This window comes from Pundamilia nyererei, unplaced genomic scaffold, assembly GCF_000239375.1.
Source record: "Pundamilia nyererei isolate P.nyererei 1_Seehausen unplaced genomic scaffold, PunNye1.0 scaffold00201, whole genome shotgun sequence".
Lineage (NCBI taxonomy): Eukaryota > Metazoa > Chordata > Actinopteri > Cichliformes > Cichlidae > Pundamilia > Pundamilia nyererei.
In genome coordinates this window covers 832205-846473 of record NW_005187602.1, presented here as the reverse complement: position 1 = coordinate 846473, position 14269 = coordinate 832205, and the positions used below count along the sequence as shown (strand labels likewise).

At 38.9% G+C, this 14269-nt stretch overlaps 1 protein-coding gene and 1 non-coding gene across 3 annotated transcripts; one reads left to right on the top strand and one right to left on the bottom strand.

The window, feature by feature from the left end:
• Positions 1-2209: 2209 nt before the first annotated feature.
• LOC102202925 (zona pellucida sperm-binding protein 3-like) lies at positions 2210-5028 on the bottom strand. 2 transcript variants are annotated; one of them, XM_013914511.1, is made up of 9 exons: positions 4848-5028; positions 4038-4345; positions 3642-3760; positions 3409-3512; positions 3143-3320; positions 2914-3031; positions 2737-2819; positions 2432-2520; positions 2210-2313 (listed from the first exon to the last, which is right to left on the bottom strand). In XM_013914511.1, exons 1-9 carry the CDS (start codon positions 5005-5007, stop codon positions 2249-2251), a joined length of 1224 nt encoding a protein of 407 aa, XP_013769965.1. In that variant the 5' UTR covers positions 5008-5028; the 3' UTR covers positions 2210-2248. The 2 variants fall into 2 exon arrangements, with proteins under 2 accessions (XP_013769965.1, XP_013769966.1); XM_013914512.1 differs by having other exon boundaries at positions 4038-4334; positions 4848-4906.
• Positions 5029-13367: 8339 nt separating this feature from the next.
• On the top strand, positions 13368-13439 carry trnah-gug (transfer RNA histidine(anticodon GUG)). The gene has a single exon. It is a non-coding gene; the product is annotated as a tRNA-His (tRNA).
• The last annotated feature ends 830 nt before the right edge of the window (positions 13440-14269 follow it).

Sequence of the window (14269 nt, the reverse complement as noted above, 5' to 3'; positions counted from 1 at the left end):
TGACAAAAAGTCAGAGCACTGTTGAGACAACCATTTCTTTAGCGTTAACCAGTAAAAACTTCATGAATTTTTCACAAATAAAAATTTAAACATTACAGAAAAAAAATACTCATAATCATCTCACAGATATAACATTTACAGCTACTTCCAGTATCATTAATATTATTTTACACTCATTTTATCCAATTGATCTTTCTGAGTGAACTTCAGTAATTATTTTCAAAATTATTTTTTGACCAGGATTTGTTCTGCAATGCAACTATTACACAAGCATGTAGGACTGCTTATAATGATAAAAATAATTTCCCCTAGGGATCAATAAAGTATTCTGATTCCATTTGTGCAATATCTCTAAAATGAGAATTATCCTGTCTTAGAGTGATTCATGCATTTATTACTTCTAGGCTGGACTACTGCAATTTATGATTATTAGGATGTCCTATAATAGAAAAAAAAAAAAAGTCCCTGAAAAGTCTTTAGCTGATCTACAATGCTGCACCAAGAGTACTGACGGGGACTGCACAGTGAAAGCATGCTTTTCCAATGTTGGCTTCTCTTCTTTGGCTCCCTGTAAAATCCGGAATCTAATTAAATATTCTTCTCCTCACAAAGTCTTGAATAATCAGGCCCCATCTCATCTTAATGATCTTCTAGTACCATATCACCCCATCAGAGCACTTTGCTCACAGACTGCTGGTTTACTGGTTTAATTCTGAGGGTATTCAAAAGTAGAATGGGAGGCAGAGCCTTCAGCATCTAGGTTTGTCTTTGTGGAACCAGCTCCCAGTTTGGATTTGGGAAACAGACACCCCATCTACAAACTAGGATTAAAACTATTTGAAAAAGTATATAGTTAGGGCTGGATCTGTGATCCTGAATCATCCCTTAGTTACACTGTAAAAGGTCTATGCTGCTGGGGGCTTCCCATAATCACTGGGTGTTTCTTCTTCACTTTTTTCCTTTTAAACTCACTGTGTTTATATGCCACTCTGCATTTAATCATTAGTTATTAATCTCTGGCCCTCTTCCACAGCATGTCTTTTGGCTCAGATGATTCATAATATAATTCATTTTTAAGGACAAAACACAGGGAAAAGTCCAAAATTAAGGTCCCCCTTTGGTCCATTGGACAGCTTTGCAAGATCTGAAAATGGCAGAGTGTAGCTTTCAGCATTTATTCATGTAAGGATTTACACATCACTGAGCCTAGTTAGGGAGGATATTTAATCGATAAATTTAAGATGAGCAAATTTAGTAGCTCGACTGTAGCTTATCATTTATTGTAAATACTAACTAGTTTATTAGGTGAAGTTGCCACTAATTCAAATAGCAAAGATATGAGAATTCATCGGGCTGTATCAGTTAAACATTTTTTAAAGTAAACTAAATTTTCTACAAAGTTCACCAATATTTCTTTAGATCAAGTTATTTGGTCAATTCAGTGAAATTTAAATTTCAAGACTTTTGAGCCTGACCTTTGTTTAAGGTCAGTCAGCAGCCATCCTCTCCTCCCCTGAGAAACTGAAGGCAGAGACTGATGACTCAGACAGGTAGCTCCCCGCTGGCCCATGATGGATGCTGATGTCCCCACAGCTCAAGCAGTGATGAGGAAAGGTGGCTTGAGGGTGAAGTTGATGGTGTAGGTCAGGAGAACAATCCTCTCTGATACATGGCGACAAGGCTTTCCCAGCTGTGTCTACTCAGGTGATGTCATTCAAAATGGATAATGGTGGAAGAGCAGAGTAGCTGGCCCTATGCAGCACCAGTGACTGCTGAATGATTTGTAATACACCGCATTGCCAAAAATATTTGCTCATCCATCTCACATGCACATGAACTAGGGTGACATTAGATACTTAATCTAGTATTTACCATGATGTAGGCCCACTCTTTGCTGTTACAATAGCTTTAACTCTTCTACGGTAGGAAGTCTTCCCACAGGGTTTAGGACTGTACAGGCCAACTAATTCTTTCACACTAAAACTGCCAGATTTCATATTCATAAACAGATTAATCCTGAAACAGCATTTCCTCTTAGAACAAAACTAAGAATTCACACCTAAATTAAACAAACAAAAAGCTAAACCTCAAAATCTGCTCCGTAGTAGAAATTACATTTCAAAAAGAAAAACAAGTTTCCTACAAGTTTTCCATTTTTTTGATTTAACTCCGACCTTAAAACAAACCAAGGACACAAACTTGGGCCTAATTAGTGTAAAAGACCTTTATTATTGAATAAAGTCCTTTTTCATCTTAGAGGTTTCTCCTTTACTGTGATTGGTCCAACAGCCATTTCCTGTTCCCACTTTGTACCTTCAACAGATAAACAGTGTGACATCAACCTTAATATTTGTATCAATTTTTGTATTGGAACTGAGAAAAATATTTATTCGTGTAAATTTTATGTGAGTGAGTGCGTGTTGCTGCTTACCCTGTACAGTCAGGCTGCTCTTTGTGCCTGCCCTGCAGTCTGTGTCACAGCAGGAGCAGGCATGATGGATACCACTGGCCTCCCTCCACCTGTCATTCAAAAAGGTTTCTCTTACTTACTCCTCGTACTTGTTAGTTAGCTGAGTGCACCAAATACAATGAGCATACTATTATTATTTTTGTCTTTCTAATCAAGAAATTGGTACTAGTCCTAAAATACTACAGAGTTAAAATTAAAATCCTTTTAAGCAACTGAAGATGAAATTTGAGGATGGGAGTTTTGTAGTAACACTGCTAGTGTCTTACCCACTGGAGAATGAACAGGCTTTGTTGGTGGCATTGACATTTGCAGCAGCTTCCGTGGCCCTCAGGCTGCAGGTAATGTATATCTAACGAGACACATACAAAGAAGCAAAATCTACATTTCTGAGCAATGATGTGAAAGCAGCATCTGCCTGGCAGGAAAGCTGTTGCATATCTTACCACACCACTGTTTCCGTGCTGGAACCTGAAGGCCTCCAACTCAAATTGTAGTTTGTCTTTGTGAGACTGAGGCAGGAAGTGAGAGCTGGAGCCTGTCAGCTGACTGTCAAACATACACCTGTACACAACACAGAACTCTCATATTAAACTCACATTTAGAAGAGCAAGGCTAAAACATACAAGTAACAACATAAACATATTTTTGGGTTACAGAGTACAGTAAACTGACCCATTATTTCCCAAGAATGCGTATCGAGGGACAGTGTCCACGTTTGGGACCACAGTTGCCACACAGCTGTCTACAGTTACTCTGAGAGGGATGTGGTGAAACTGTTCAACTGAAGCTTCAAACTTCATCATGTCTCCCAGAAAAAACTGAGTACTTGAACGAGGGAACTGCCAGTTATCTGAAAGATACAGCACAAAAAGAAGAGAACGTACGCAATCAGAGGACCTGAAAAGTTACTGTAATATGTGAACAACAAAGAGACCCACCAGTCATTAATCTGAGGGAGAAGTAGAGACTTTCCTCTGATGCTTTGGTCTCACTGAAAGGAGCCCAATTTGGCTTCAGCACATCACTGCTCACATCATTCTTCCTAAAACACAAAACAAAACCCAACTGCAAACACCTGAAAAAGAAAAACTTTGACAGAGTCTGACTTCAGGGTCCAGCTTTATCAAAAAGACATCCTTTTGGTTGAGTTAGAAAAATAAAAAAGCCTGACCTCCGGTAGTGACACTCGATGCTGACGGAGACATCTATAGTTCGGACGATGGGACTGCCCCCCAGAGGGCTGGGCGTGTAGAGCAGTGTGAACACATAAATGAATGACTCCTCAGACATCTGAAGTATAGTTGTAAGAACATTTCAAGTTCCATTAATGTGAACTTTCACACAAACACTAGTATGAACACATATTCCTACTGATTGGTCTGCAGTTCGTCTTGACTAGTTCCTAAGTCAAACACAATTAAAACCCAAACACCACTGTTGATTTATGCCAACATAATTATTTTATCGACTGAATACCAGAGATGGTGAAGAATCTAACAAAGAAACAGGAAAAGGAAATGTCAGACCTTGGTGAAAGTGCATATTAATTTGAACATTTAAGCCTCACCAGTAACTGACTGCCACAGCCATGAAGCTCTGACTCAAAGATTAGAATCTGAGCCTTAGGATCTTCCTCTGTAGCAGCACATCCTCCCAGTGTGACATCTGTAGTCTGAACCAGAACACCAGACCCCAACAGGTCTCTCTTGGCTTCCACTCTGATCGAGTTTTCCCCACAGATGACTTTGATGCTTTCAGGTGCCATTGGAGTTCTCAACTCAAAGTTTGGAGGGAAACGAGGTTCATCTTTAGTTGGTTCCTCTGGAAATCTCCAAGACAATGGTTCAAGGAAAGGTGGTTCCTTCTGTTGGACAGCTTACAAAGAAATATGGCTTCTCTCAGTTTGTTTTGTTCTTTTAGTGCTGAACAGTTGTGCAGTTCAACAACAGCCAGCCCAGTCTCAAAAAGGTTTTTTGTCTGCAAAACCCAAAGATATCTTTAATAAACAAAACTTGCAAATATTTTAGTAGAGACTGTCCAAGGATTGTTTCCTTACCAGTGTAGCACCAATGAAAGTCATTTGGTATTAAGCCACAGTGAGCAGTAGTGAGAAAATTACAGCTTCTCACTACTAAACTGAGAAATTGTGTACGACACCATACACCATAACACCTATACTGTACTATGCATACAACACAATGAAATTCATAAGATTCATCAGAATTAGAAATGATGCAGTAAGCATAAATGTTATTGCTCTGATGATTGATTTGACCTCATTTTAGATAAAAATTAAGATTATATTTATTTGTAATATACAAAAATACATATTAAACTTCTAGAGAAATGAAAAATCATCACTTCGTGTGTTGTGTACCTGCTGGTCTCTGGACTTGCTGGTTTGCACTGTGGTTTCCAAACCTGTTGGCTGCAGGATGGAGGATCTGGTTGGACTCCCGAGCTGCTGCTAAAGCACCACAAACGAGACAAAAAAAGATTCGGATCATTTTGTCAGGCATGTGTTTGCTGTGTTTCATCTGTTTGAAACAGGTTCACCTGTGCAAAAGGTGGCTTTGTAGAGCTGACTCTTGGCCCTGCCCACTATGTGATTGACCTGATGATTCTGCAGCTGAGTCATGTTTACCTGTTTGGAGACCAGATAAATAAGATCCCCAACTACACTGACTGAAATGCAGCCCCATAGAGTCCACACTGTTGATCCTCCTGACCTTCTTTATTTGTTTTGTCATCAATTTTCTTTTTAAACACATCAGCTTTTCATCGGCACTGCTCACAACTGTAACGAAATGCTCCCAGGCAGGAAGGAGGCAGATCAAAGCCATGGCACCGGCACCACCTCCAGACTTGGATTAGCTTGGCTCGGTGCAGATCAACACCCCCAAACCCAGAAAGTATTATTTCTGAGACCTGTACTTATTGCCAGTCCAAATCCAAGTCCAAATCTGATGTTGTTCCCCTTTTCCTTTGGGTTCTGTGTGTATGTTTACTCAGTCATGTATTATTGCTGCTGGTTGGTATTTGAGTGAAATTAAGGTTGTCTTTTACAACGTTTTGTTCACCTGTGGTTGAACCAGCTTTACAACAATGAAGTCAGTATCATATACCGCAAATTCTGTTTACCTCTCTCAAAGGTAACCCTGGTTGCCCGGGTTTCTCCGCCTTCCTGTCAAAGTTTCACCTACCATTTCTGGTCATCAAGATGGTTTCTTAAGACTGAAGCAGCCATTGCACTTTTGGAAATAACCTCTGTTTCTGTGCAGACCTCTAAGCATTTTGGATACCCTCAAGTATGTGTGATAGCGAGTGTCTGCCCACTCTGGGAACCAGCAGCATTACAGACAGTGTTTTTTTTTCTTGCCTTTTTGCCACATCCTGTCAATAAACCTGTGCTAACCCCTTTCAGTGTCCTGCAATTGAGTCCATCATTCTGAATGTTCATGCATATCTATCTACCAACACAAAAATAACACATTTAAAATATTTAGCAGTAATTTAAAATCATTTAATGCAATATTTTATAAACAATAAGGCTTTTTGGAAGCCCACAGATATACAGAACATTATAAAAATCCTATTTGAATCTATATGAATCAATGCTTATGAATGAATACTGCTTACAAAAATGTGTATGTCACAGATATTGACATACGCATAATTAAATATTATGTGTATTTAATTATACTGATCATCCATGCTAATGTTTAGGCTGGCTCATCTTAAAATAAAGTCTAACAAGACAGACAGTTTGGTCTTAATTTGAATAATTTGCTATAGGACTCCATTCTACTACATCTACAGGACATGCTGGCCACCTGGTCTTGCTCGACAGGGCATCAAAAAAGAAAAAAGAGGAACAGAACAGTCTGATTAAACACTAAGTTGTCCAACTATTTGAATTATTAAAGAGTTTCCAGTTTAGGGAGCAAAAAAAAATCTTTACAGGTAAAGAAACATTTTTGTATTGTCTTCATAGTGTATTATACAATCACTCAGCTTTTTTATATGCTAAATAAAACTGCTGCATTGTTATCACAGAGGTTCAGTTGTTACTTTGAGAAAAGAGAGAAATCACAGAGAGAAAGCACAGAGAGAAAGCACACTCTCTTGCTCTACTTTTAGTAAAGGGCAAAAAAGACATGTTTCAGCAATAAGCTGTCATCAGTTGCTTCTCGTTACAGTTGTTATTTCGTCATTGAGAAATAGAATAGAATAGAATAGAATAGAATTCAACTTTATTGTTATTGCACATGTCACAGGTACAAGGCAACGAAATGCAGTTTGCATCCATCCAGAAGTGCTTTAGCCATGATATAGATATATTACAAATGAGTTCAGACCCAGCTCTGTGCGCACGTAGTATAAATATATTTAACGTAAGAAACAACATCTGTTCTATTTTTGCCATATCAAAATGAATAATACACATTTAGATATATATATAATTTATTTAATATATTAAAAATTAGACAGAAAATGTTCGATATGACTCTGTTTGTGTGTCAAAGACGAATTAATTGCTAGAGTCCATCCTCGTAAAACTGTTTATGAGTCGCTGCTGTACCTCTGTGTTCTGCATAGAAATAATTAGTCCAGCCAAGGTCACAGTAACACCCAGGCCAAAACAAATGCTGAAACACATTCATGCACAAGGACAAAAACACAAAGAGCTCTGTTCTTTTTGTAACTGAGAGCCTTGAGAGACAGAGGGGAGACTACAGTGAGAGGACCAGAAACCAGAACCAGATCTCAGCTATCGAGTGTAAACCTGTGGCAGCTCGTCAGGGGTATCACAGCTGATCACACTCACATTCAGATTCATCCAAAGTCAAACCCAGGACCTCCAGGCTATGACGTGAAAGTGCTGCACATAGTGATGTAATGGAAATATCTCAGGAATGGAAAAAAGGAAATATTTGGAACTCTCTTCATACACGGTGGAGCAATGTCAATGCAGTGCCTATGTGCTAATAATGCATGCGTGTGTAAAAGAAGAGAAACTGACAGGCTTTGTGGTGCCGGCCTCGAATGACCATTCAAGGAGTGGCATTGTTGTTTTATTTTTTAGCTCTGGAGAACACCCTCACCACCCACCACCACCCCTCTCTCCCTCTCCCTCTCATGTATAAACAGTAGCAGTCTCCTGGGGCTGTTAGCAGCTCACCTTCACTGATATTAATGAGCTCTTTCTGCTCATTTCCCTTATTTATTAACTGCTGATAGCCAGAGGAAAGGTAGGTGTGTGTGTCTCTGTGTGTGTGTGTTTGTGTTTGTGTGTGTAGTGTTGTTTGAGTTTAATGTTAAATGTTATTTTTTTGCACATGTGGCTGTTTTTTTAATGTTTTTCAAAAAGGAGCAGTTTGTTAATGATGATGTCAGTGAGTGTTAGGAATGACCTTAATGGAGGAGAATGGTTTTTTTTCTTTTTTTTTTCTTTTAGAAAATAAAAAAGCTTTAATGGGGCACAGTCACTCACAGCCAAAGGGACAAATAGGGACCACATCCTCATTTTAGTTTTGACACCACTTCTAGTAGATAATGGCTTGAGCATGAATCAAGGCTGCAGTTTGGGAACGGCTTCAGGCAGATCCCCAAAGAAGTCATGCACTGGAACCAGTGATGACTGTATGTTACAAAGGTCAAAGATTGTTGCAAATATGTAACTGGTAGGCAAGCTTGGGACTGGGAGTTAAGGGAAGGTGCCAGCAAAAAGGAATGCCAGGAGAAGAAATCAGAAGAAATTCTGGATAATGAGAGAGCTTGATAGAAGAGTGAGGGGAACCTGAATCAGGTAGCGACGTGGCTGGACACTGAACAGAGGCTCTGATAGTGAAGCTTGCTGGGATCTTTGAGGCCGGAATGGCCCAGCAGCTCATAAAGGCTTATGGGTGAGTTGTTGTTTGGCTGGTTAGTTTACATTATTTGAGTAAAGTAGCGATGAATACTGTACAGATTTTGTAAATGAACAATGGTGATGGTAAGCAGTTTTGGACACACAATGTGATTTTGGCCATGAAAGCCTGACGGTTCCGTCCATCCCGCAAACTCTTAGCTTTAGTTCTTTCCATATATTTTCAATTGGATTCAGGTCAGGTGATTGGCTGAGCCATCTTTTTTTTTTCTTTTTCGAAAGCCAATTGAGAGTTTCCTTGTGTGTTTGCGATCATTGTCTTGGTGAAAACATCCACCTCCGTTTCATCTTCATCATCCTGGAAGATGGCAGGATGTCTCGGTAAATGTTCACATTTATCCTTCCCTCAGTTATATGAAGCGTGTCAGCGCCATTGGTTGAAAAACAGCCCCACACCATGATGTTCCCACCTCCAAACTTCACTGTTGGTGTGGTGTTGTTGGGGTAATATGCATATGTTTAGCACCAATAAGGCTGTGACCATCTTGAAAGGGCCTACTGGTTTTACCAATCATGAGCTGGTTCTTGTGTGACACGTTGGGAATTACACACCTTTTTACAGGCCTTCAGTTGGACTGAGCCGGCTGATATTAATTTGCACTAAGTGGCAGGCTTGCTCTCTAATTACTGATAGATTTCAGCTGTTGTCACGACTTTTTGCACCTCTCTATCCCTGTGTCATTTCTCATTATTACACAATTTGTTGGTTTGATTTTGCTGGTTTGATTGCAAAGAAATGATTTGATTTCTTTGCATTTGTGGATTGGATGGGCTGTTAGCAATATCTGGGGTTAGTTAGATTTGGGGACGGGGTTATTTAAATAATGCTGTAGATAGATTTCATGCCAGTAGCACCTTTAGAAATATATTTTCCTAGAAAGTTGATGACGTGTTCAACACTGTTTTTACACGGTGTGTGTGTGTGTGTGTGTGTGTGTGTGTGTGTGTGTGTGTGTGTGTGTGTGTGTGTGTGCGTACACACTTTCTGCTGTGTGTTTGTGCTTTGTCAGTGTATGTCCACCACGTTTTAGGGAGGTGGCGGACACACTTGCTTGGACAGATTGGGTTTGAGGTCATCAGAAGACAAGCGAGTGCTGTTGTAGAATCTGCTGAGCAGCACATTTCTTGTTTGACCTTTGACCTTGGGTGTCCGTTGCAGTCACCTTGCTGCACTCTGTCTTCTGTCTCTGTTGTGTGACTCCTGCAGTTACAAAGAATCAGAAATAAACCAGTCGCCACTTGTTTTATGGGGAGAAAAACAAAATTAAAACAGACCAACAGATGTTTCCACTATTAATCTGTATCATCCAAAATAAACTGCAGCACATTTTTGTATATGAAATCTAGAAAGGTCACAATATACAGAGAAGCTGATGAAAAGTAAACACTTGATTCTTTCTGAAATTTTAACTATCAATAAAATGATCTGCTTGTTTCATGGAAATACTTGGCACAAAGAATTTGTCACATCCTCAGTTCAGTACAATTAGAATTATATTGACTGAGGTTGATTTGGTGCCAACAACTAAATCTTTGCTCAGGAACTCATCTTTCCTACACCTTTTACTATAACCTGGTTTCAGTTTGCCTCTGAAGTGTGTGTTTTATTTCCCGTCCTACCCTCATCCCACATGGCTTAGACAATGTCCCACACTTTGATTGGTTCTTGTTTGCAAAACTAAGGACAGTCTCACAAGAAACTTGGCTAAAAATGTGCTGGTCTGTGCATCCATATTGAAACCTAAAGATGATGCAGAGAACGCATCTGAGATAACAGCTGGGTTTATTTATGGAATTAAAATTTTGCAATGTATCAAAGTGTGCTTTGAGGTAATTTGGGAAAATCTGACCGCAAGTTGTTGAACCAAAAGTGGACTTTTTAAAAAAAATGACAAGATAATCACACTACCAACCAAGAACTGCTTAAGACAAATGAGTTTAATGAAAGTCTAGAATTTAATGCCAATGAAATGTTGTGCAGGAATTAGATCAAAGAAAACTTTTGAACATCATACAACTAAAGGAATTTTACATTGAAGACTGGCAAAACATTTAAGCAAATTGAGGTCAGATACTATTGAGCAGTAACAAACTGTACAGAACTTCTGAGTTCAGGGTTATACTGTAATAAAACAGTACATTTATTGACATGTTTAACAAATGATTGAAGAAGTCAATGTTAATGAGAGTGCGGGGAGTGAGTTGGAGGGTGGGGTGGGCTGCTTTTAACTATGTAAAGCACTTTGTGCTACATTTTTTTTTGTATGAAAAGTGCTTTATAAATAAAGATTGATTGATTGATTGATTGAATGATTGAAGTGGTTTCAAGTGTATTACCTTTAACTGTAGGCACTGTGGGAAGATGATAAAACTAAAGCAATCAATTTTTTTCTTACTTATTGAGATAACTGAATTTTAAAATGAAACTTAATTTGTTGTGTAAGAAAAAGGGCTTCCTCACTAGTATGATGGTAACTTGTACAGCACCTCAGGAACACCTTTAACCAGCTGCACACAAGAAGTTTACTATTTGAGTATTTTAATAATTAGCAGGTAGCTTTTTGTTCCAGGTCCTGCACATGGAATTGCTTTTGTTTTTGCTTTTGTGTTTCACTGTTCTTTGAAAACTTCAAGTAAACTTTGAACGTGATAGAGTTTGAGTGAGATCAGTGGGTAGATAAAAATGTATTCTAAAATCGGATCCTATGCTGGTCTGTAGGTGAATCTGTTAACTGCAATGAGATCATTTTACCAGCAGTGATGCATGCACCTACTGTTTGTCTATCCCGACAACACACACAGTGAGCTTCAGATCAGTGTGATGTTCAAAAGAAAGCCTTGTTGCATGTTGCCTGGTGAGTCGTTCACTGAGCATCTACGGTATATAGCTCCCTTCAAAGTGAAACCAGAAACCCCACGAGTTCCTTTGCCAAAACTTTTGCTGTCAGAGAGAAAGACGTACATGTAACTAAAAGCTTTCTAACATCATAATCTCGCTGTCAGATCCTTTCTCCACCAGCACTGCAGAGGGTGGAGCAGAGCGCATACAGGTCTAACATCAGTGGCACAAACTGGAGAGCAGCTCAGGGCAAGCAGATGGACATAGGAAGTCCAGGAGGTGCCCAAGAAGAATAAGAGTGTGATGTTTATCTTCTCATAGCCCTCAGCTCAGCATTATTATTTTCTAGAACAGATGATAATGTCGAGGGGAGAAAGTAAAGCAATTCAATGTTTAAAGGACAGAAAAGGTTTAACCATAAAATAAATAATTGAATAAAATATAATTTTAGAGGTAATTTATGTTATAATATTAAATGTGTTAATTAACAAGACGATATTAATCCTGTTTATTATTGCAGAAATAACAGTATGAAAAAAATGTAATAAAGGTATCTGTACTTATCTGTGCTTGAGTATTTATTTTTCTGACAACTTTTCCCTTTTTCCTCCCTACATTTTAACACAAACATCTATACTTTCTACTCCTTTTATACATTTTCAAAAGAGTCTCGTTGCTTTATGTTCAGCTGTATCATTTATAGCATTTATCCTCAGGGGTTAAAGTGGGTGAGTGCAGGTGTCCTTATGTTGTAGTCAGCATCTAGCTAGTGCTACAGAAGAAGAAGGTTTCAACATTTCTTGCTCAAAAACCGTCAGCAAACACACAGACTGTCTGTGAGCAGTGTTATTGGCTAAAATAAGAGAGGTTAGGTTTAATGGTAAGGACTGCTTAGTGACACTAAGCTAAACTGCAGACTTAAAGATATATAATAATAAATAATGTCCTTTTTAATCACATAATGGACTTGTATATTATATATTGTGAATCTATACTAACTATATACTAACTTTGTGTTATTCAAATGTTCCATGAAAATACTGGGTAGTTTTGTGCAGGATAAAGAGGTTAGCTTGCATTAATGTGGTGAATTCACAGTAAAGCACTGTGCTGGACTGGAACACAGTCCAGCACAGTGGAACACAGTGGCTGTGGTGGCCATTGTTGGGTTACATTGTGCAGTAGTGTAGCAGAGATTAATTTACATTTAAGATGATGGCGCTTAGATTCATTCACTGAACTCAGTTCACAATCCACAAAGTGTAACAGGTCAGCTGATCACAGCCTGTACACTAAGAAAACTTGGTGTGGAGGCTGTAGCTCATTAGAAATGATTGTGAACCGTTAGTATTGTCCCCATGCTGAGCCACAGCAGATCATACTGCTGTATCTCACTTTCACCCCTGACAGACAATATTTTTCTTTATTCTCTTACTGCTTGTGTCTGAAAAAACGGATTCTGGCTGAGTGCATTCATTAGAATTAGATTTTAGTTTGGAATACCATTTATATTCTTGTGTACTAACATTATTTTTGTATTATATTAATATGGCAGAAATCACAGTCACCTGTGCATAAAATAGATGGTAGAATTGTCCTTGAAGAAGCTACTTTTTAGTTTGAGTACATTGCAGCATGTACTTTTTCACTTTTACTTGAATAAAGAAGTTGAATCAGTACTCCAACTTTCAATTGAGTGTTTTTTAATACAAGTGACTGTACTTCTACTTAAATACAGAATGTATGGAGTGGAGCGGACAGCAGACACGCTCGCTGTGCTCTATCATAAAACCAGCTTGAGACAAGGAAGAGCCTGCAGACAGAACGCAGCTCTTCCCCTGTCTCTGCCTTTTCTGTATAAAACAGGTTAGTAGCGTGCGCTAACTAATTGCAATGCACATAAAAGGCCTAAAACCTTTTCTTGTGTGTTAGTCTGATGGACTGAACAAGAACTTTCCTGCCAGTTGTAGTGAGAGTTGTTTTCCACTTGCAGTACTGCGTATGTTTTATTTTGTGGCAAATGTAGCTCCTGGACACACCTTTAATCCTGAAGTCACTAAAAGTTTTATAAGTGTGTGACTGCGTCCCGGTGTTGTGCCAAACTACTTTGGCACAACACCTGTTAGCTCGCCGTGATCGTATAGTGGTCAGTACTCTGCGTTGTGGCCGCAGCAACCCCGGTTCGAATCCGGGTCACGGCAGAGAGGTGCACCGTCATTGGGACATTTCATTTTACTGAATTTCTCGGAGAAACAAACCCAAGGGATTAATATAGTTCTATCTATCTATCTATCTATCTATCTATCTATCTATCTGATTAACATGAGTTCTACGTAACCTAGATCTCACTCAGTATGCTTCTACATGTAAACAGAGTCTCGTATATTTGGAATTTTGGGAGATTGTGGAATATATTTCTTTATTATTTCCTGTTGTGATGTATTGTTGCACGTGTTACGATATAAAGAAAGGTTACAACGGTAATGCTTAGCAGGTTAATCGCAGTGTTAACGCTACTGCACAGACACATTTTTGAAGCTAGACAGCAGCAGAATTTAGTTACAGATTTGTTATAAATAAGAGGACCTATAAGGGATTTTTATTTTGTAGACTTATACATAAAAAACACAAGGCAACCAAGGGGATTTAAAATGTGAACCTTACTGAATGTGATCCTTTTGTTAGAAGAGGAATGTGTGGAGAAAAGATGAACGCATGTGTAAATGAACAGAAACCAAAGATGTAAACTTCTGTGTAGTAAACAGGCGAGGGAGAGCCTGCAGTCGAGCGCAACTCACGTCCTCTGTCTCTGCTTTTTATTGGAGCAAAATAGTCATTAGAGCCACTACTGAATCCCAGCTGCAATATTTAATGCAGCCACAGATGTTAGGCAGCGTTCTGCTGACTAACATGCAGCAGAACACTGCAGTATGTGTTCTGCGCCCGTTCCACCTGTCGGTCTGCAGGCACATCGCTATATATTTAGTTAATTCACGTTTTTCATTTAATTTTGCTGGGTTTTTTTTTTGGG

What these genes read in the sequence shown, in the direction of transcription:
- LOC102202925 (XM_013914511.1), bottom strand. Translation starts at nt 5,007, where the DNA reads ATGAAACACAGCAAACACATGCCTGACAAAATGATCCGAATCTTTTTT. An exon ending in GCATTCTTGGGAAATAATGG is followed by an intron (nt 3,032 to 3,142) that starts GTCAGTTTACTG and finishes TGTTGTGTACAG; the next exon opens with GTGTATGTTTGACAGTCAGC. An exon ending in AGCACGGAAACAGTGGTGTG is followed by an intron (nt 2,820 to 2,913) that starts GTAAGATATGCA and finishes GTGTCTCGTTAG; the next exon opens with ATATACATTACCTGCAGCCT.